At 37.3% G+C, this 21,881-nt stretch overlaps 4 protein-coding genes across 5 annotated transcripts; 2 read left to right on the top strand and 2 right to left on the bottom strand.

The window, feature by feature from the left end:
* Positions 1–777: 777 nt before the first annotated feature.
* LOC114731613 (folate transporter 1, chloroplastic-like) lies at positions 778–6,250 on the top strand. Of its 2 annotated transcripts, none has more exons than XM_028918827.1 (11): positions 778–1,195; positions 1,303–1,379; positions 2,119–2,195; positions 2,769–2,862; positions 3,341–3,434; positions 4,038–4,111; positions 4,496–4,606; positions 5,447–5,518; positions 5,632–5,652; positions 5,771–5,838; positions 6,057–6,250. In XM_028918827.1, exons 1-11 carry the CDS (start codon positions 1,078–1,080, stop codon positions 6,187–6,189), a joined length of 939 nt encoding a protein of 312 aa, XP_028774660.1. In that variant the 5' UTR covers positions 778–1,077; the 3' UTR covers positions 6,190–6,250. The 2 variants fall into 2 exon arrangements, with proteins under 2 accessions (XP_028774660.1, XP_028774659.1); XM_028918826.1 differs by having other exon boundaries at positions 4,493–4,606.
* Positions 6,251–6,391: 141 nt separating this feature from the next.
* On the bottom strand, positions 6,392–8,909 carry LOC114731619 (epoxide hydrolase A). Its single transcript, XM_028918832.1, has 4 exons — positions 8,411–8,909; positions 8,123–8,305; positions 7,791–8,029; positions 6,392–6,782 (listed from the first exon to the last, which is right to left on the bottom strand). The coding sequence occupies exons 1-4, from the start codon at positions 8,690–8,692 to the stop codon at positions 6,524–6,526; spliced, it is 963 nt and encodes a 320-aa protein (XP_028774665.1). The 5' UTR covers positions 8,693–8,909; the 3' UTR covers positions 6,392–6,523.
* A 4,021-nt stretch (positions 8,910–12,930) lies between these two features.
* LOC114731616 (uncharacterized) lies at positions 12,931–13,660 on the top strand. Its single transcript, XM_028918831.1, has one exon. The coding sequence runs from the start codon at positions 12,991–12,993 to the stop codon at positions 13,336–13,338; it is 348 nt and encodes a 115-aa protein (XP_028774664.1). The 5' UTR covers positions 12,931–12,990; the 3' UTR covers positions 13,339–13,660.
* A 103-nt stretch (positions 13,661–13,763) lies between these two features.
* LOC114731605 (probable methyltransferase PMT27) lies at positions 13,764–17,512 on the bottom strand. The gene is made up of 8 exons (XM_028918818.1): positions 15,988–17,512; positions 15,751–15,900; positions 15,274–15,544; positions 15,079–15,189; positions 14,824–14,998; positions 14,460–14,726; positions 14,049–14,243; positions 13,764–13,965 (listed from the first exon to the last, which is right to left on the bottom strand). Exons 1-8 carry the CDS (start codon positions 17,395–17,397, stop codon positions 13,764–13,766), a joined length of 2,781 nt encoding a protein of 926 aa, XP_028774651.1. The 5' UTR covers positions 17,398–17,512.
* Positions 17,513–21,881: the final 4,369 nt, after the last annotated feature.

Genomic DNA, 21,881 nt, shown 5'->3' with positions numbered 1-21,881 from the left:
TATTTTTAGTGTCGGATGGTGTTTCAAATAAAATTGTTTCTAATAGAAGGATATTTATATGTAGCAAAAAATATATATATATATTAAATATAGGATAGCTATTTGTGTGTCTATATTATATATAACACTTCTATAATATTTATAAGAAATGCATTATTTTTTTAAATTTTAAAATTTTCCTTTGAACTTAAAAAATAAAAAGTGAGAATTTTACTTTTATTGTTAAATTGAGTATTGTAGTTGACAATGTGAAATTTGGAGCTCCGCAGTAAAAATTTAAGAGTTGATTATTAATTTTTAATATACTACTTCCGGTTCTTGTTATAAGAGTTAATTGACTAATTTGAAGAGATTAGAAAAATAAGTTAAGTTAGTTATTTATAATAAATAAGTATTGTCTTTCCTAAAATATTCTTGCTAATAAAATGTATTGGTTAGAATTATTATTATTATTTATAGAATCACCTTAAGAAAAAATATAAATAAAAAATAAAATAGATTGAAATCTTAAATTTAAAACTAAAATAAAAATTAAATAAGATTTTATATTAAAAAACAGAGGTACGATGTTTTAATAAAAGCGCGGATGACCCGACTTTATCTTGAAAATGGAAAGGGTTTGCATTCTCAACTGCCAAGAGTAATGTTGTCGTAAAATATTCGACCCCGATCAAACTTGCAAGTAGTCGAACAAAAATTTGGCCCAAAAAAAAGTAGTCAAACGAAAATAATAGCTATCCGACCAGGCACAGGGAGGGGAAAAAAAAAAACGAATTTAACGATCGTCGTCTTCCATTGTTTCATCCAGCGTTCTTGAAAATTAGGGTTTTAATTCTAATATTTAGCCTCTGGCAAAGTAGGGCGGAGATTCGATACTGTTATGGTGATGCCATTTAAATAGACATGTTCTTGTTGGAGTAGATTCACTGGACAATATGCAGGTCTAATATTGCTTACCCTCTGAAGCCACCGCCATTGAGGCCCTGACCTGGGGCCAAGGCCTGGACAAAGTCTCAATTGACGTTAGGCTAAAAATGCCCAATTTCTATAGACATTGAGTTTCGAAGAAAAATTCTCATGTCAAACACAAAGCCGGAGCAATGGCAGTGGGAAAACGCCACTGCCGGCGCCGTTGCGGGGTTTGCTACCGTCGTTGTCATGCATCCCCTAGACGTTGTCCGAACTAGGTTCCAAGGTTTTTTCAACACTGACTAAAAAAGGGATCAATATATCATTGTAAAAGCTAGCCAGCGGTCCAGCACTGCGCAATTGATGTTCTGATTTTTGTAATTTTTCTGGCAGTTAATGATGGTCGAGTTCCCTTTGTTCCCAGTTATAAGAATACTGCTCACGCCGTTATCACCGTTGCTCGCTCAGAGGTTTGTTCATCCAGTTTTCCCCCTTCTTAACTTATGTTTGTTATATGTTTACTTCTTGGTTCATTCTCGCTTGACTTTCGATTTCTTTTACTTTCGGCGCACTTAAGAGTGCTTAGTAGATTATGATCTTTACTTCCTATCATCTTGCTGTTGATTAATGTACCTATCCTCGTCGCATAATGCTCAACATTGGCGTGGGGTCGTTGTGGATCTATAATTGTCAATGACATGTTACTTCAGATGGTTCCTTAATTTTCAACTGTTGCGGGGAGGAATTTTATAATTAGAGAGGAGAAAATGGTTGTACATCATTTGAAGTGGTCTGGGCACGTGAAGAGAAAGCCATAGGAGGCGTCAGTGAGAAGGGTAGATCAAACAGTTTGGAGTTTTTAGAGGAAGGCCAAGGAGAATGTTCAATGAAGTTGAACGAGACATTATTGTTAACAACCTATCTAAAGACTTAGTTCTTGATAGAGTAAAATGACGTTGTGTGATCCACATATAGTTGACCCCACCTAGTAGGATAAGACTTGTTGTTGTGTATAGTCTTGCAATTAGGCTTTTGTCAATGAAAATGTTTACAGCCATGGATGATAATGCACGGATCATTCTCCCACTAGTAATTGAGGGTTTTAATGTTCTCATCAATTACTATGGGAGACCAACTTCAGATTTAAGACTTTTGTGTGTACCATTCTATGAATATGCTGTATAAATACCATGCTTTATCATGTTGCAGGGCTTAAGAGGTCTTTACGCAGGCTTGCTTCCTGCAGTCCTTGGGTCAACTATTTCATGGGGTCTATACTTCTATTTGTGAGTACCAATTTTTGATTAATGAGGAAATAATTGTATCAAGTCAATATTCAATACATCAGTTCTGTAGCAGATGCTCAATTGGAAATGATAACTTTATATAGGATGGTTGAATGTTTGATATTTTTCATTTTAATCTCGCGTGCATGTTTTATGTATCTTATCGTCCAAAATTTTTTGCACATGTGACTCATGTCTAAGCTTTGGTGAACTTGAAATTTCTTTCTCTTTTATCTAAATATCTTTTCTTTTAGTTGGATCACAAGGGATATTTTCTGGTTGGCAATAGTTCATGAAGGAATTATTTCTTCTCTAAAGTAAAACATGCATAATATTCTTTAGCTGTTAGTGATTAAGGAGTGGGAATTCTGGAAACTTTATTTCAATTAAATATTTTTGGAAGTTATATCTGCTTATTCTTTAGCATGTCAGGTGATTCTCTTCTTAATTTTTGTGTGTTTGTTCAACGAAATTCTCTGTCTTTCCCTGCACAACTTGGTTGTTACTTTTTATGTATTAAACAGTCTATTTGTTTGCTTTCCTAAAAGACCAAGTTATTCACCCAAACTGTAGCTATGACAAAGCCAAACAAAGGTATGCGAGGAACAGGGAGGAGAAGCTGAGCCCTGGTTATCATCTTGCTTCAGCCGCTGAAGCAGGGACTTTGGTGAGTATGTAGAATTTTAATAATATGAATTTATAGCATATGGATTACTGTTTAGTAAGATATTAATATATTGCTCAACCGTGCTGGCATGCTATTGCTATTTGTTCTGGCTCCCTGGAGTGGGTTTCTGCTTCTCCCCACGTTTTTATGAAGTCTTTGTACAATCTTCTTGTATATGAGGCTCAAAGTACTACCAAAGATTAATGATTTTAGATTATGTAATGAAAATTATTGCCTGAAGGGAATCTGAAAATAGAAAAACCCTTCATGGTTATAGTTCTAGTGCAACTTCGCTTCCTGTTCAAGATACTCCCTAGCTAGCTTTATAGTAGGATGCTAGAAGGTCAACTTCAAAATCTGCCAAATTTTCATCTGCTTGCTTCTGAACTTTGTGGAGATTGAGCCTGCATTCTTTGTAATACCAGTGACCTTGGCTGTCTTTTTTGGGCTTTCATTGACCCATGTTGATGTTTGTCAGGTTTGCTTATGCACAAATCCTGTTTGGCTAGTAAAAACAAGAATGCAGCTTCAGAATCCTCTGCATCAAGCACAACCGTATAATGGGATTTATGGTCATATCTCCATCTTGCTCTATGCTTGAATGTGCATGAATCTCTCTGTTTTTATTTCTATTAGTGATATTCCATTTATGAGCTATTAAATTTAGAATAATCATTATTTTCTACACTCACGACTTTCTTCGTCTTAACTACTCTAGAAGCGGGAATATAGCTTCATTTATCAGATTGATTGCATTTGACGTATACTATTCAGTAGTAAAGCATTTGGCCTTTTCACTTGGTCTTGGTCATGGTCATGGTGCCTTGACCACCTTTTTTTTCCTAGTACAAGCACTCAGCCATTAATATCATGCATTCTTGTCATATTAAGCCGTTTTACAACATTACTTTGCATAAGTTGGTTTTGTGGGGGTTTGGTGAATTAAATATGGTTTTTTGACCTGTTTCCATTGTAGTATTTGTTCAGGTGATTTCAATTTTTTGGAGATGGGAATGATTAATTTTTTGAATTAAATGGGGAGGGGGTGAATTTATTTGTTTCAATCACCTTACACTCGATGATTAGAGAACATGTTGCTTACTGTGATAACATTCATTATTATATGATTTGCTAATAAATTGTGCATTTTTCTTTGCTATAAAATCAAATATCAGATGCATTTAAAACCATCATGAAAGAAGAAGGATTGAGGGCATTGTACAGAGGAATTGTTCCTAGTCTTTTTCTGGTACGTGCTTTCTTTGATATTTTTCTTTTATGAACCTTAGCTCAGAAACTTTAGTTGCATGATCGATATGCTGTGAGAATTCTGATTATGAAATGCAGAAACTTGACTGTTTGTGTATTCTATATTATTTTCCAGTCATAATGGATCTTCGAAGAATTCATTCATACTGTTAATGTTAAACTTGAATGATGGCTGAATTACTTCTTCTATTTAACTAATGCATGTTCATCAAAATGAAGCCTTTCATTTTAGTTGCACTATGAGCTTTCATTGTTAATTGTATTAATCTGGGGTAATTATTTCTGAGGTCGCATGTTCATCAAAATGCAATGTATATATACCTACCATGGCACTATATATTAAAAGTTATGTGTACTTCAGCAGGTCTCTCATGGTGCCATGCAGTTCATGGTATATGAAGAGCTTCGGAAGATGATTGTAGATTTGAAGAGCAAGGAAAGTGAGATGCATCATCAAAAACCCGATAAGCTGTTGGTGAGCTGATGGACGTTGTATGCACTTAACTTGCTATTGCATATTTTGATTCTTGCTGTGTTTGCTGGATGTTGACCTTCTTGGCCTAGGTTCTTTTAGTGGCTGTTCCATAGGCCAAATTAGGAACCATTGCCCCAGGTACGCAGGGCAAAAGTGATTCCTTATGGATGGTGAGTGTCATAGATTTGACTGAATTGGACAAAGTACACACACACACAGAGGGATCTGTTGCCTCATCATGCTTATAACCAACTACTGAGACAAAATCTTGGTTCCCGAATGTTTGTGTGGTATGGGACGCATCCAATATTTGATTCAAGTTAATTTCAAAACTTGCATTGGAATCCCTTTGATGGGCAGTATAATAGTGCATCTCATATTGGCATTTCCATCCAGAACATCAAATTTGTTTTTAAATGTCGGGTACATCAAGCTTGGTTATTGGTGCAGGTAACATTATTTGTATGCCACTAATTGCATGCCTTCCTATCCCTCTTCTTTTCTTGTTACCATTTATTCAATATAAAAGGATTAATCTAATTGAAGTTTAATAATAAAATCTTAGATTTAGGAGTTGCGCAGTGCTGCTCTTTATTGCATTGCATTGAATATGCGCTGATGAAAGAAATTTAGCTTTGCTTTCTCTATAACTTCCGAACAATATACCCACCGGCACTCTTCTTTTCCCTCCGTGTTTGATTTGTTACATAGAACTAATAACTCCCTGCTTTTGTATCTTACGAGTTGTTTTACTTAGATCCCTGTATTATCTGCATCTGCTAAAGACTCTTTGTCAAGCCTAATAATTATATTGCTTTCTGCATTTCCTTTTCTCCTCAGAATTCTATGGATTACGCTGTTCTTGGAGCAACTTCAAAAGTTGCTGCCACTCTTATAAGCTATCCGTTTCAGGTAGTGGCCCACCTCCTTAATAGGCATGGATCATAGAGTTTTTGGATGTAGTGAATCAAATTGAAAAGTTGCTTTCTGATGAGACATACTGACTGGCTTTTATTCCTTTCCAGGTCCTACGGGCTCGATTGCAGGTATGGGATTCTGATTGAAAAATGACGACTCAATATCAATATAAAATATTAAATTTATAGCAGGTTGCATTATTCATAGATCACAGGAATGAGCTGAAAATTTCTTTCCTCTCTGCAGCAACGGCCAAGTGTTGATGGGATTCCAAGATATATGGATAGTTGGCACGTCGTGAAGGAAACTGCACGGTAAGTAGACACAATTCTTCCAGATTCAGATTTGCATAAATTGCGTGTGGTGGGACTTGTCCTATAAAAAAATCTTTTGTAATTTGAATGACATTCAAAATACAGTTATGCTGGTTCTTAAACAATAAGCCCCATACCCCCCAAAAGACAACCTACTGTGTCAAGAATCTAGAAATCATTCTCACAAAATTGTATTATAGTCTCCGTTGTTCCTGCAGGTTTGAAGGTGTTCGAGGTTTTTACAAAGGGATCACCCCAAGCCTAATGAAAAATGTTCCTGCTTCATCAGTAACATTTATTGTCTATGAAAATGTGCTTAAATTGCTTAAACTAACTAGAAGGAATGACTAGCTTTTTTTTGTTATTTTTTTAAACGTTTTGGGGGCACATATCCTGTCCTTTCTAACATTTGTGATCGTACACATTTTTCCCATTACATTGATGGGGTCCTATGCACAATATGTAAGCTTATACAGTGGGAACATTTTATGAAGGGCAATAATTTATTAGTTCATAATCATGTGTTCGGGATGAAAACCAGGTAGATACAATGTTAATTCAAGCTTAATGAACCTTTCCACTGACATTATGTAATGTACCTAGACCCATCAAAACTAAATTATTGTACATGATAAGACATACTGATGAATTCTGTCCGCCACGTTTAGCCCAAATCCAGGGAAGTCTACATATTGCTCTGCAAAGATTGTTTACGAATGAAAGAAAGGATTTCATCGGAGATTTGTTGAGCTTTCTCTTGATTGATGTAATGGTGGCCGTCTATGATAACCACTTCAAGGTCAGGGACGAGGCTTCTGAACATTTCCCCTTGCACATACTCTCTTGTTCCGCCACTAGCAAAACCAATATCTTTGTCTCCAACTATAAACTTGGTAGGAACTGTGACCTTTGCGTCTTGCCATGGTGCGAGAAGCTCCCAAGTCCTGTAATAACAATGACGGTTTTTCCTCTCAATTTAAGACTTCCTAATTTGCTTATTTTTCTTGTGAATATAGTGATTATAGGTGAGAGAAGATAGCAATCTGAGACGGTATTTGCTTTGATGTGAAGAATTGAGATACTTCTAGATTATCCATCAGCAATCCAATACACTAGTATATCAACAAACTCGAGCATAGGTTTTTTTTTTATTTGGGCCAAAAACTCGAGCATAGGTTGAAATAAAAATGTTTGGGGGAGTTGGACACAAAAATGCGACTTCTATTATTTGTTCTGCAGTGCAAGTATTATTATTTAAAAATTATTGTCGGAAAATAAATGTGCTTATTTACCTCAAAATGTAAATGAATGCAATTTTATATTGTTGGATATTGCTTATTGCAGAGTCCTAACTTCATATAATAAATCCTTGCAATGCATGGGGGAAATCTAATTTAATTTTAAAAAACATAAATTTTTAGCTGCATAGAAATTGTGCAGTACATGTTATTTATGTTTTGTATGTGCAACGATTTGAATGTTAAAATCTGCATGTTATCTGAATAAGCAATAAACATATTTTTCTACCAATTTTGGAAGGTCCGAATGTGGAACTTCATCTTTATTACGTGGGCCAATGTTGAGCGATAAAATGAGTTTGACATTTAGAAGATGAAATGTGAAATGAATTTTTCCAAGACACAGGTGGGAAAGGATCTAGAGGACCTTAGCACTACCAATGTTTTTACAAGTTTTAAAGCTTCTACGGGTTACACGGTGTTGTTATCTTCTTTAAAAATGCTCAATAGTTTTATTCAAGGGTTTTATTTCTTAAATTTTCCCCAGATACGTTGGCGATTATCATTCTCTTTCCACCAAATGTTATCTGGTAAACCTCCTAGAGTGGATGCTCTGCTTATATAGTTATCTGTCGATTTCAAAGCCTGAGGTCTGAGAAAATGGTAAATTTGGGAAGTAGACAGAGAATCAGGGGAAGCCGTGAAAATACTTACAGGTCCATTGCCCGGTAGTAATTGAGAGGGCCAGTGAAACCAGATTCCAGAAACTTGTCAGCGAAAACCTCTAGATCCTCTTCACTCATCCATGAAGGCAAAACTGATGGCGTTGGCAAGAAATCAACAAGCTCCATGCCTTCAGGAGGTGTTAGATGCTCTGCCGTAGTGAGCAATATCTTCTTCATCACTGTCAGACAATCGTATCTGGCAAAAGCTCTCTCTGCTCGTCCAGGTTTCTGCTCACCAGCCCCACAAAACACACCAACTCATGAAATCCCTTCTATGGATAATGCATATGATTCTCTATGAACACAAGCGGATAAGACTACCTGAAACTGGGAGACATGAACCTGATCCCCAAATTTCTGAACGATACCTTCCACTGTTTTGATGGTTGGAGATCTTGGAAAGTATGGAACCGATAGGGCAACGAACCCCTTGACTCTGTCAGGCCTAAACAGACTCAGATGCCACCCAGCCACTGCTCCCCAATCATGTCCAACTACAAATGCCTTTTATTCATTTCGTGGGGAAGATAAAGGCAGAAATATGAAATTATCAAATTCTGAGAGAGATTCAAGCGTGGATGGATGATACATAGGCAAATCATCAAATACCTGGGGTTCAACGAAATGGTCAAGGAGCCCAATAAGGTCGCCGACGAGGTGAAACGCGGTGTAGGACTCGGGGTTGAGGGGAGAGTCAGAATCGCCGTAGCCTCTTAGGTCAGGAGCAACTGCATGGTAGCCTTGTTGTGCCAAGTAATTGAGCTGGTGGCGCCATGAATACCATAACTCTGGGAAGCCATGAAGCAGGAGAACAAGCGGTCCCGTCCCTTGTTCCGCTATGTGCATCCATATCCCGTTGGTTTTGATTCTTTGGTGATTCACTTCACTCATGCTGCCTCTAGCTACCTTGCTTCTTTCTGTTATCCAAAAGGGAAGAGGAGAAGAAGGGTTTTTGGACCAAGAAGAGAGGAGATGATCCAGAGTAAAATGGCAGGTAGGAGGGGATGATGATTTTGATGGGACAAGTCAGAGCACACCTTTGACTAGCTACCCCTTAAAATATCCAATGAGATGACGCAGGAAAGTTGAATTCTAAAGCAATCAAAGCAATTGCCCAGCTACCGTGTAATGCAATGCACCCGGACGAGTTCCCCCCTCCTTCTCCGGCAGACAAGGGAGACTGAGACAAGACAATAATTAATGAAAATTAAAATAACCTTTGTTATTAGGAAATATTACCTCCTCTTTTATATAAAAAATACTGTGTAATTTAATTCTAAATATAGAATTTTAAGGGAAAAAGACAGAAAAATGCACTTCCAACTCCAAAAGCCCATAAACGTCCGCCCAATTTCACAAATCTCATTTTGGTACCATGAGACCAAATTGGGATTATTATGTGAAAGGAAAAGACCACATTGCCCTTCATTTTAAATATTATTTTTAAAATATCACAGCCCCTACTGGCCGGCTGGTCACCGGACTTCAGGCAGCGGCGATCACCGGAGCTCCGGCGGTCGGAATTTTTTTAAAAAAAAATTTTTACAACTTCAATATAACGGTTAACAACTTTTGTAATGCTATTCACAACTTCAGTATAGCAATTAACAACAGCTTTTCTGGAAAATTCAACAAACTCCGGCGACTGGAAACAATTATTTTGAAAATTTTTACAACTCCAATATAACCGTTAACAGCTTTTGTAATGCCATTCACAACTTCAATATAGCAATTAACAACAGCTTTTCTGGGAAATTCAACAAACTCCGGCGACCGGAAACAATTTTTTTGAAAATTTGTACAACTTCAATATAACCGCTAACAACTTTTGTAATGCCATTCACAACTTCAATATAGCAATTAACAACAGCTTTTTTGGGAAATTCAACAAACTCCGGCGATCGGAAACAATTTTTTTTAAAATTTTTACAATTTCAGTATAGCGATTAACAACTTTTGTAACCCTATTAACAATTTCAGTATAGCGGTTAATAACTTCAGCATAGCGGTTGAAAAAACCTGTTATTAACCGCTATACTGAAGTTGTTAATAGGGTTACAAAAGTTGTTAACCGCTATACTGAAGTTGTAAAAATTTTCAAAAAAATTGTTTCCGGTCGCCGGAGTTTGTTGAATTTCCCAGAAAAGCTGTTGTTAATTGCTATATTGAAGTTGTGAATGGCATTACAAAAGTTGTTAACGGTTATATTGGAGTTGTAAAAATTTTCAACTTCAGTATAACGTTCACAATTACGTTTTTTTGAAAATTTTTACAATTCTAATATAACGGTTAACAATTTTGATATAGCAGTTAACAACAAGTTTTTAAATTCAAAAGTGACATTTTTATAACTTCAGTAATGCCTTTAACAAACTCAAAAACCTGTTGTTAACCGCTATACTGAAGTTGTTAATAGGGTTACAAAGTTGTTAACCGCTATATTGAAATTGTAAAAATTTTCAAAAAAATTATTTCCGGTCGCCGGAGTTTGTTGAATTTCCTAGAAAACTTGTTGTTAATTGCTATATTGAAGTTGTTAATAGCATTACAAAAGTTGTTAACGGTTATATTGGAGTTGTAAAAATTTTCAACTTCAGTATAACGTTCACAATTACGTTTTTTTGAAAATTTTTACAACTCCAATATAACGGTTAACAATTTTGATATAGCAGTTAACAACAAGTTTTTCGAAAAATTCAAAAAGTGGCTTTTTTATAACTTCAGTAATGCCTTTAACAAACTCAAAAACCTGTTATTAACCACTATACTGAAATTGTTCATAGGCTTACAAAAGTTGTTAACGGTTATATTGAAGTTGTAAAAATTTTCAAAAAAATTGTTTCCGGTCGCTTGAGTTTGTTGTTGTTAACCGCTATACTGAAGTTGTTAATAGGGTTACAAAAGTTGTTAACCGCTATATTGAAGTTGTAAAAATTTTCAAAAAAATTATTTCCGGTCGTCGGAATTTGTTGAATTTCTTAGAAAACTTGTTGTTAATTGCTATATTGAAGTTGTTAATAGCATTACAAAAGTTGTTAACGGTTATATTGGAGTTGTAAAAATTTTCAACTTCAGTATAACGTTCACAATTACGTTTTTTTGAAAATTTTTACAACTCCAATATAACGGTTAACAATTTTGATATAGCAGTTAACAACAAGTTTTTCGAAAAATTCAAAAAGTGGCTTTTTTATAACTTCAGTAATGCCTTTAACAAACTCAAAAATCTGTTGTTAACCACTATACTGAAGTTGTTCATAGGCTTACAAAAGTTGTTAACCGTTATATTGAAGTTGTAAAAATTTTCAAAAAAATTGTTTCCGGTCGCTTGAGTTTGTTGTTGTTAACCGCTATACTGAAATTGTTAATAGGGTTACAAAAGTTGTTAACCGCTATACTGAAATTGTAAAAATTTTCAAAAAAATTATTTCCGGTCGCCGGAGTTTGTTGAATTTCCTAGAAAAGCTATTGTTAATTGCTATATTGAAGTTGTGAATGGCATTACAAAAGTTGTTAATGGTTATATTGAAGTTGTAAAAATTTTCAAAATAATTGTTTCCGGTCGCCGGAGTTTGTTGAATTTTCCAGAAAAGCTGTTGTTAATTGCTATACTGAAGTTGTGAATAGCATTACAAAAGTTGTTAACCGTTATATTGAAGTTGTAAAAATTTTCAAAAAAAAAAATTCCGACCGCCGGAGCTCCGGTGACCAATTGTCGGCTAGTCGCCGGAGCTCCGGTGACCGCCGCTGCCGGAGGTCCAGTGACCGGCCGGCCAGTAGGGGCTGTGATATTTTAAAAATAATATTTAAAATGAAGGGCAATGTGGTCTTTTCCTTTCACATAATAATCCCAATTTGGTCTCATGGTACCAAAATGAGATTTGTGGAATTGGGCGGACGTTTCTAGGCTTTTGGAGTTGGAGGTGCATTTTTTCTGTCTTTTCCCGAACTTTAATTTATTTTTTATATTTATTTATTTTTAAAATAGTTTTTTAGTAGTTGTATATATTGAAATTTTTATCAAATCGTAATTCTAGTCAATACATATGATTAACAAAATATTATAAAGAAGATAATATATATTTATTACAAATAATTAATTTTAAAATTTTTTTTAATCTATTCATTTAGTCAATTAATTTTTATATTAAGTATTAGATTTTGATCAATTATACAATGTCATGGGTAAGGCATCCAGGAGCAAGACTACAAGAAGTAATTGAATACAGATTTGCGACCTTCCCCGAGTTCAATGAAGTAGCAGAACAGGGAGTCGCAATAATGATCAGGAACGATCCAAGAAGGTAATACGACCGAAAAGCAGAGGAAGGCTTATCCTTCATCATTCCAATTGGGTCATTTTATGAAGACAGCCCAAGAGAACATTTATGTGTTAAACATCATTCCTACGGTAACTTGAGCCAGTAGCATCACAATTGAGTTCAGTTAAAAACGAGTTTTTAAGTCAGCTGCCAATTCCACAGCAGAAAACAGAAATCAGTGTATCAGTATATCAAATAATCAAAATATTTACTAAAACAACATTTGCTATAGTTCACATTGTTTATAAATCGACAATAAATATGTTCAACCTACAGCTTGTTATAAGGTCGGGGGAAAAAAATCAATACAAGGACTGTGGTGCTTTTTCCCCTCAATACTATATATCGCAAATCCATAAGTTTAACGACCACAAAGTATTTACTTAGATTAACATGTCAAAAGACTAAGAGATTGATAACGGACTAGTATATTTACCGCATATGATTTTTTTATACCAATAGACTTAATTATATAATATACTGGGAAATAGCATAGCTATTTCCCTGTCTCTCTGAATACCAAAGGAGTTTATAGAATACTTTTTGAGTTAGTTTTTTATATTATTTTATTTTGGAAATGAACATATTATCGACGGGGCATTTGTGGCGGCCTTGTCCCAAAGGAAGCCATTTTGCCGCGTGGGTAATTGGGGGGCCGGGCCAACTGAAGATTGCGGGGTGGGGGTCAATAGCCGGTGGGCGACTTAAAGATTCACACGTGTCAGCGTAAAGCCGCAGACTATAAAAGAGGCAAAATTTGGGTTCGCTTTATTGGTTTGTATGGAAAGGTGTTATCGTTCAATTCACGCGACATCAGGAAACAGTTGGCGTTTCGGTTCGTTGTTAAAGGGGGAGAATGTGGCGGCCATGAGAGCGGGAGCCGGCGGCCATCTCACCCATCGATGCGTCTCTTCCAATTTCATTGTCCTCCGCAATCGGCTTCCAGATCCACGGCCGTTCTTTACCCAACCCGTTTTCAACCCAAAATTCATGGCCCAAAAGGCAGATTCCCAGCCGATTCGATCGGAATTGGAAGCTGATGGAAAGGAGAAAGATTCAGAGACGCTACCTAAAGAAGTCCCTCCGCCGCCGGAGAAGCCTCTGCCCGGTGATTGTTGTGGCAGCGGATGCGTCCGCTGCGTGTGGGATGTCTACTATGAAGAGCTTGAAGAATATAATAAGCTGTATAAACAAAATCAGACTCCTAAATCATAGCATTCTTGGATAACTTCCGATTGTTTAGTCATCGCCTGTGATGGCAGATTTGTTGTAATTTGCTGAACTATCATGCTGTTTTTACAGCTATAAAATGAAGTGGGGTGCAATTTGATCTCAGGTCCTTCCTATCCATTCATTTTCATCCCCACGAATTTGTATTTTTCTTCCTGTTATTTCATAACTGCTCTAATCAAGAAAATGTGCTGAATTTTGACTTCCCGGGAATTGCATTATCTTCTAATTCTGCTGAAAATGACCATAATATGTGGATGCACTATATATACCTACGTGTATATCTCTATATGAATGTTGAATCCAATCTAACGGGGGTTAGTTTTTGGTCGTTAATTTGATAGATAACATTAAAAAATTTAAATTCTTACACTGAAATTCTTAAATCAACTGTACATGTTTGTCCCATGTCATGACACAGATTTCGGTCGCCACATGCCTTTCTTGGCGCAGAGCAAACCCTCTTGGCTTTTAGAGGAGGTTATTTCCCAATGTAGAGATCTCAATAAACTTTCCACTTCCCCAAATGTGTCAGAGTCATCGCGGATGACCAATTTACCTCCTGGTCTTGCTATTCTATCAACCTCTGCCATTACAGGAACAAGATTGCATCTGAAGGGCAAAAAACAACAAAGCAGGATTAGTAATTTCACTATAGGGTGGAAGGTTGAAAATTTCACAACTTCCATGCCTACCTGTTCTTCAACTTTGAGAAAAGTCCATCTGCATGTAATAGGTCATACGTTCGTGGATAGGTGCTAAAAGATTCACACCAATCATGATACATTCCAAAAAGACCCCGCTCATATATGATAGGAAGTGTGTCCGGAGAATCTATGTTCACCACATTCAGTACCCAAACTGGAAGATCCCTCAAAGCTGCTGCAAATCTGCAAAAACAAACACGGCTTATCTTTGATGGCTATATAAATATATATATGTGTGTGTGTGTGTGTGTGATATATATATATATATATATATTCTAACTAGATTTCATGCTCGTGTTGCATAGAACTCCAGACCAACTGTTCACAACTATGTGAACAATACGGCTTTATTAGTTTTTATACACATAATGAAGGATGCAGCCGGAGTTTTATCTATACCCTCCATAGACAGCTCGCATGTCCATGATATTTCTCACATTAGACCAAGTAATGCCGATGTTGCTCAACTCATCTACAACGTTTTTCCAACGTTCAGTGTCTGCTACGAAATCTTGAGAAGGTAGCTTCCCATAGATTCCCATTTGCAAATCGTTTAACCAATAGGGGACTTTGCGCAGCCGATTAGGCCAAGCCTCAGGCCATCTAGCCCCTCTTTCATCCTTGGTAGCCGGCACCTTGTGCAAACAAGCCTGCAGAGGTACGTACCTGTAAATATGATATGGCTAATCAAGATTAGAACTCTGATTTGTAATCTGCAAGTGTGATGCTTCTCTGAAGTTGTCGTCTTCAAGCAATGATTTACCAAGATGCATTTGGATCGTCATTATCACTGCATATTGGAGGAATGTTTTGCTGCCTTTGCTCATAGCATTCATTGGAAGTGGGTTTGCGATAAATGGCCGCACCAATGCTGTTAAGTTTATCCTTGCTGATGGTCACGAGTTCCCAACACATTGACTTGGTTAGTGAGGACATTTCTAGAAGAAAATTAGGAAAGGTCAGCCTCGTATATATTACTCATCTTTTTTCAGTGCAGATTACGTATGTATTTTTCTACCATTCCATATCTGGACGTCTTCTTGGAGCTTTTGGTACACTGGAGTAGCAGACCAGACAAAATAACCGCCGGGTCTAAGAAGACGGTTCAATTCCAAAAGCAACAAGCCACCTTGAACAAAGTTATACATTTCTCAGAAGCTATAATCAAAGTAGAAGTATCAGTTTTAAATAGAACAAGAGTGTTAGTGAGGACCATCTGCATGCCAAGGCACTCTACAACGCGCACAATGTACAAGATCAAAGACCATGCTAGGGAATGGCAGCCTTTGAGAACCCATTACTGCAGATATGGCAGGTATTCCTCTCTCAATAGCAAATTGCACTTGGGCTACGTGTTCATCTTTTGGTGCAAAAGACATTGCAAGTACATCTCTCTCGAATAAATAACCTCCAAAACTGCCGACCCCACATCCAACATCCAAAACCACACGAGTCTGCTTGCCCCATGCTACACTAGCTTCAGCCTACAACCACATACCATTTTATCCACCAAAATTACAAGAGATGTGAGCTTTATTGGCAAGAGAGTTCAACCTAACAACTTAAATTCTCATAAGTAATGTTTAATTTAAATTTTGAGCTAGCATGGAATGAATTTTTAAATGCGTTTTGCTGGGTGCTAGGTGGGTACCATCAAATGGTCGGGTCAAAAAGATTTGTAGCTTGTTACCTCTTGAATAAAATCAATGTAGTGGAGAGCGCCATGAATGAATTGAGTGCCACCTCCAGGGAATGTCAGAAACTCACCTGTCACCTTCACCCAATTCTGGTGCCCTTTTACCTCTGCCAGTAGTGTGTGGGGTACGTTGTAGTACCATATCTGCTAAAACACAGTAGTATGGTTTTAATTTTATTTGAAGGCCCCTAATTCGTTCAATGGTTCAATTATTATGTTGAAGCACTTCACCTTGTCTCTGCTACTAGGCCATTCAATAGGCGTCTTGTAACCTTTCGGAAGTGGCACCAAGCAAGTTGGTGCATCCTCTGGGCAATGTCTTTCTCTGTGTTCATAGTGTATAGTACTGCGTAACTGCTTCAAAGCCTTCTCATTGTCTAAACAAGGAATATAATCTGCACTTGCCGTGACATTGCAGAGACGCCACTCGTACTCTTGTAAACTTTCTGACTCTGTACTTTTTGATTCGTCCTTCCGTCTCTCTTTTTCGTTCTGCGATTGATCTGCTTGGGTTGACCATGACTTATTGTACACCTCAGACAAAGATTTGATCTCCTTTGATTGTTTTGCTTTTTTGTTTCCACTCGTCCGCTTCTGTTTTCCTAATTTTGGTTTCTGTGTCTCCTGTTCGAATTCTGTCTTGGTCAGTTGAGAGCTTTCGTCCTCAAGTGCTGCATGGGATTCTAGCTGTGAATCTGTAGACGTGCTGTGGATGTCGGAGTCTAGGGAAGCGTTAGAGCTGTTGTCTTGTTTCTGATCTTGTTGCTTTTCATCTTCCTCTGCAATCTCCCCTTTGTCTTCTCTCAGTTGTTTCTCATTCTGTTCATCTTCATCATTTTTAGATTCTTGATTATTAAAATGATTTAAACCTTGTCGCTGTCCTGAATTTTGTTCCTGGTTTTCATTGGCATTTTCATTTTGATCTTCTGCATTTTTGTTTTGCTTTGTATCGGAGTTTTCATCTCGATTATCAAAATTCCTAACATCTGGTTGTTGCTCTGCATTTACTTCTTGATTTTCCTCGGTATTAACATTCTGATATTCAGTGTCTTTGTTTTCCTTCATATCCGAGTTTTCATCTTGCACTCCAGCATTCGCTTCTGCATCATTTTGGTTTCCATCAGAAGCTTCACCGGCAATACTACTCCCCTGAACTTCTTCAAACCCAGACATTTTCGCATCAGCGCGCTGGCGATCATTGTCGGCATCCGCTTCATTTGTCTCGGATGCCCCTTCGTTTTGAGTCAGTGTATCTCCCTCTAATAGTTGAGCCTCACTAGTAAAACTCTGGTCGTCATGTGGATCTTTGTTGACGTCAGAATTGAGGATACCGTCATCAAACTTGACGGCGCCATTTGAGAGATGATCAGGATTGTCTTCATAGCCACGATTGATTTTCTGGTCATGACTTCCGGAGGTGATTTCGGCCGAGTCCATGAAGGAAGAGATGTCATTCTGGGTTTCAGAGGCATCAATGGCCTTACGAATGACAGTGGTACGCTTCTGAGGTTGATCTACGGGATTGAGGTTTATCCTCCATACAGCGAGAACACAAATTGCAATCACGACTAGGACGATTAAGGTTGGTGCATAAGACAACAATGAAGACCTCCTGTTGTTCCGGGATTTAGACAATGCCATGAGATTATGGACTCGGGGGGGATGAAATAGGGTTTGATTTTTTGTTGAGGAAGACGACCATGGAGGGAGGTGTGGAGGAGAAAGGCGACGAAAATGAACGAATGACTGAAGACGATGGGAAGAAATGACCTAGGCAAGTGCTGCAACTCGGAAAATGGAAAATTATTCAAAGATCCAGAAGAGTCGGATTAGGGGATTTTATTGGCGCATCATGCATGCGTCGGGGCAGACGAGAAGCGACTCGAGTCTTGAGACTTCACTTCAGTCTTCATTCCCTAACAATGGGCCAAGAGTTGGGCCACCCCGTGATTATCCAGAAGCCCAAAGCTTAGACTGGACCCGTATCTTCTGGGCCAGTGCTCCAGCTGAATTAGTGGGTGTCTTTGTTTTGGGGTATCCTTATTTCCGGTCAACCTAATTATTAATTATGCATTTTCACCCCCCAGGTTCTTGATTGGCGAATTATGTTACTTTGTCAAAGTTTTCGAGAGAATCTTTCGTTATTATATTAATATCTTGGGGTTCGAGCATTATTAATATACTTTAGTGCAAGATCCAAAAGTTAGCATTTTGTTTTACTATCCCGGTACTTAATATAAGACTTTGTTTGACTTTTAGTTTGGTCTTAAATATAAGACCCTAAATTACTTTGTCTCTTATATTTATCTATTTTTTTCTAAGATAGTCTTTTAATAATGGTAGTTTTAGATAACAAACTTGATTAGTAAGGATATTTTAGGAAAAACAACACCTATTCATTATAAATAACTGACTTAACTAAGTTCCTTAATCTCTTCAAATTAGTCAACTGGGTTTTATAATTAAGACCGGAGGTAGTATTTTATTAGGGGAAGCGGATGATATAACTTCAACTCAAAATATGCTGCTTAACCCTCGCATTTTCAACTATTCAGACCGAAGTCGAGAGGTAATTATATTATATTGTTGACACCCAAATCAAACCACAGTCCCACCGAAGGCCGTTAAAACAAGAGCAGCGATATTTAAAGACACGGATCTTCCATATTAACGAACGTAATCAGTTTCAGCATCGGCAGAAGAATATTATTACTCAGTAAAGGCCAAAATTTGCGTGAGAAAACTGGAATGGATGTGAGATATGTGGTTGGGAAGGTTAGTTTCTCAAAAAGGGATGCCTTACAGTGGTGAGTGGGCATACAAAAGGACTTGAATTAGGTACCAAACGAGATTTTTTATGGCGTCCGGACAAAATGAATCTTTGAAAATTATGGTGAGGACAGAAGGATATGCACAAAAGGGGACAAGAGAGTATAATTTGTTGCAGGCAGGAAGCCGATTGATGACCTTACCTACATTTGTTAATCTACAAAAAACCAAAACGGCCAATCAAGTCCTCTCTGTCTTGGTGAAGCTTTTTTGGGTTCCAATTCAATGCGAGCCATTCCTTCCTATTCTGATCCCTTTTCACTTTCCAAAGGGTTAGTGGTGGGTCGCCTTTCATTCATGCCATTACAGTTACGGGGTAACAATCATAAGCCCGTTTTAAGAATTTAAAAAATAAATTCACATGTACTAATGTCCTGTAGTCACGTGATGAAATTTTCTCCAGTACAAGACGATGGACAACGACCCTTGCTCCTCATTAATATCGGAAACTTATTACACCCAAGCCGAACGAACGGCTCTAAAATTCGAGCTTTTCTGTCTGTAATGCTAATAAAAAAAATTATTTGTAGTCTCATATCATAACACTGTGGCATGTAAAGCCAAAGTGATGAGGAGGGTATTCATCTTGGAAGGGCCACATCCTCTGATTAATCAGAAGAAAGGTTCTTGTCGGGTGGCCCACGTCCATTAGGGAGAGGTATTTTCACTGTGATGTGATAGCCATTTGAATTGATGGTCTCTCTCGCAAACTGGTTTCCAACCTTGATCCAATTCAAAGGTTGTTTAGATTCTTCCCTCTTTAGCTCCCTTTTCTTTTTCTTTTTCAATGACAATAATAATAATAATAATAAGCTAGTGACCTAATGGTAAACACAAGGAGACCTATGCCACCTGGGGTCATCGCTCAAAGGGCACTGTGAATAATGTATTTTGCTGGGTGCATGGCACCTTGAAAGCTCTCGGTCTTTGGTCATATCATCTTATATCATCATCTTCTTCACTTTGGAATGATTGAGCCCACACAGTGTTAAAATTCCCAATTTTGGCTGATTATAGGTCAGGGATCTAAAGTGTATATGAACAATAATTAAAATAAATAAAAGGCTATACAGTGATTTAATGTCTTCACCACCCATCAGCTTAATTAGGACCCATGAGCATCCTAGCTAGACCTTTTTTAAATTCAGCGTTTGATCCCAAAAGGCAACTGCAATAGTGCACTGTAGCTTTGATAATTCTATATATAAGAACATTGATTTGTCCTTGATTAAAGCCCTCCCATAAATATGCCTTTGTACAATTCTGTACACGTCAAATAATTAAACAGGTTTAGGGGCAGATTTTAGAGCACGGCTCGCAGCACGTTGTGTTGAAGAAAAAGAAAAGTGCGAAGATCTTGCACTTGGTGTTGGTGAAAAGAAGAAAGAAAAAAGGATTTTATATTGGCATTGAATAATGAAAAAGCGCTGCATGCAAAGTTTGATGTTGCCTTATTGCTATATTGGGCGGTGCATCACTCTCACCAAGCACTCAGACCAAAGTATATATGGATGGCACTTATGAGCTACTCGAACAATCGAGGCAACTTCGAATCGAAGAGGATTTCCAAAGCTACGCAGCCAAAAACTTGACTTTTTTTTTTCCAATTCTTTTTTGTTTGTTAATTAAGTGGTTTACTAATCTAAGGAGCCTAAGTAAATAAGTAAAGCTTTATGACTGGAAAGATTTGGAAATTCTCGCTTTGGGACAGGTTGAAGTGGCTAGCTATATGTACGTGGCTGATTGTAGATCACAGAGACCCTACTTAAAGTCGAAGACAATCATCAAGACACATTTTATAACGAAACTGATACTGTATATTTTTGGGAAACTAGGACAATCAATTTTGATGATCCAAAAGATTCTCTAACTTTTTTCGTGTAGGGAGGCCGCATTACTGGTTTATGTGATGTATGCGTACGTACGCGTGCTACGAAAAGTGCATGTTCATCGTAGTGTACACAGAACTGGGACTTCATCTTAAATTTTTAAAGACTGAGATGCTTCTGTTACGGTAGATTCTTCTTTAAGGAAAATAAATCAGATCGTGGGGTAGGACTGGTACGTAACAAGAAGAATAAGACACAACGCCCTCAAGTTCATGCTCTTTTTCGGAAAACCCTTTATGGGTTTGGTCCGACTTTATTTCTAATCTTAACAAACATTGGGCCATGACGTCGTCGTCGCTAATTAAACATTTGTTTATCATAACTTGATTATCTCGTTCCCAAATCGGCTCATTATAAAATCCCCATTTTTTTAGCATGTAAAAAAACGAGGCAATCATGTGCCACTCCAGCAGATTAACTTGTTCTAACTATACTTGGTGAATTATTGTACTGCACAACATGAACTTGTGTCAGGAAGAGCGCATTATTGTGCATTACATAAGTAACTGAGAATAGGAAAACAAAGTCATCAGAGATAGGCGCGAGGGGATGGATTATTACCTTATTTTGATCAGTGAATGGTGTAATATGCATTTCCCTTTTTCTTAGTTTGGAGAATAATCTGCAACAGTTGCGAAAGGTTTTCAAGATGATGTTTGAACTGTTTGTGATATTCACATGCACATGCTTCTGCTTCTTCCTTTGTTTCTTTTTGCTCTTTTTAATCATTCACAGGCGACAATATATATATGTTTTCAAATCAAATATGTGCAACACTATTTGGAAGATGATGGACACACAACAGCATTTCAAAGTGAAGTTTCATGTCCGTCTTTTGACACAAAGCTGGTTCTTGAAGTGCTTAATTGGGTTAACAACTTTACTTTTGCTGCCCACATGACGTTATAATAATGACATGGTCTTCGTAAAAGTAGCAGGCCGAAAGATGATCGAGAGTAGTTAAAAGATCAATCCTTTTGAGCCCACAAAATCATAATTACATATAGTTCATTAATTAGGCCACAATTTAGCGAATTAGGCAACTTTAAAAAGTCAATGATCTCCTAAAAAGCTTTTTAAAGTTTGGTTTCTAGGGTGGGCATGGACGAATGACTAAGTCGCCAAACCAATAATGACACATATCATCGCCACAACTCATGCATGTCGGTGCAAATTCCAAAACCAAACAATCGAAAGTGTTCGGGGTTTTTTTTTTTACCCAATTTTTTTAAATTATTCGTGGAATTTTAGGTCACCCTATAAATTCTAAATAACGTAACTGAACAGGACGTTTATGCAAGTTACTTGAATAATAAGTACCGGGTGAACTCTGGTTATAGGGCTTTTTGAAAAAAAAGAAAAGAAAAACTTTAGTTAGTTGGGTGATAATAAACTAGCTACACACAA

The sequence above is a fragment of the Neltuma alba genome, unplaced genomic scaffold, assembly GCF_004799145.2.
Source record: "Neltuma alba isolate B1F8T4 unplaced genomic scaffold, ASM479914v2 tig00012838_pilon, whole genome shotgun sequence".
Lineage (NCBI taxonomy): Eukaryota > Viridiplantae > Streptophyta > Magnoliopsida > Fabales > Fabaceae > Neltuma > Neltuma alba.
The sequence above is the reverse complement of the archived record's forward strand: the minus strand, read 5'-3'. Positions and strand labels throughout refer to the sequence as shown.

Excerpts from the sequence above, each read along its gene's own strand:
- LOC114731616 (XM_028918831.1), top strand. The coding sequence starts at position 12,991 with ATGAGAGCGGGAGCCGGCGGCCATCTCACCCATCGATGCGTCTCTTCC.
- LOC114731613 (XM_028918826.1), top strand. The coding sequence starts at position 1,078 with ATGTCAAACACAAAGCCGGAGCAATGGCAGTGGGAAAACGCCACTGCC. Across the intron at positions 1,196-1,302 it reads TGTCCGAACTAGGTTCCAAG|TTAATGATGGTCGAGTTCCC; the intron begins GTTTTTTCAACA and ends TTTTTCTGGCAG. Across the intron at positions 4,112-4,492 it reads TTGTTCCTAGTCTTTTTCTG|CAGGTCTCTCATGGTGCCAT; the intron begins GTACGTGCTTTC and ends TGTGTACTTCAG.
- LOC114731605 (XM_028918818.1), bottom strand. The coding sequence starts at position 17,397 with ATGGCATTGTCTAAATCCCGGAACAACAGGAGGTCTTCATTGTTGTCT. Across the intron at positions 15,545-15,750 it reads ACATTGATTTTATTCAAGAG|GCTGAAGCTAGTGTAGCATG; the intron begins GTAACAAGCTAC and ends ATGTGGTTGTAG. Across the intron at positions 13,966-14,048 it reads TTCTCAAAGTTGAAGAACAG|ATGCAATCTTGTTCCTGTAA; the intron begins GTAGGCATGGAA and ends TTTGCCCTTCAG.
- LOC114731619 (XM_028918832.1), bottom strand. The coding sequence starts at position 8,692 with ATGAGTGAAGTGAATCACCAAAGAATCAAAACCAACGGGATATGGATG. Across the intron at positions 8,306-8,410 it reads ACCATTTCGTTGAACCCCAG|GCATTTGTAGTTGGACATGA; the intron begins GTATTTGATGAT and ends AATGAATAAAAG. Across the intron at positions 8,030-8,122 it reads TTCATGTCTCCCAGTTTCAG|AAACCTGGACGAGCAGAGAG; the intron begins GTAGTCTTATCC and ends GCTGGTGAGCAG.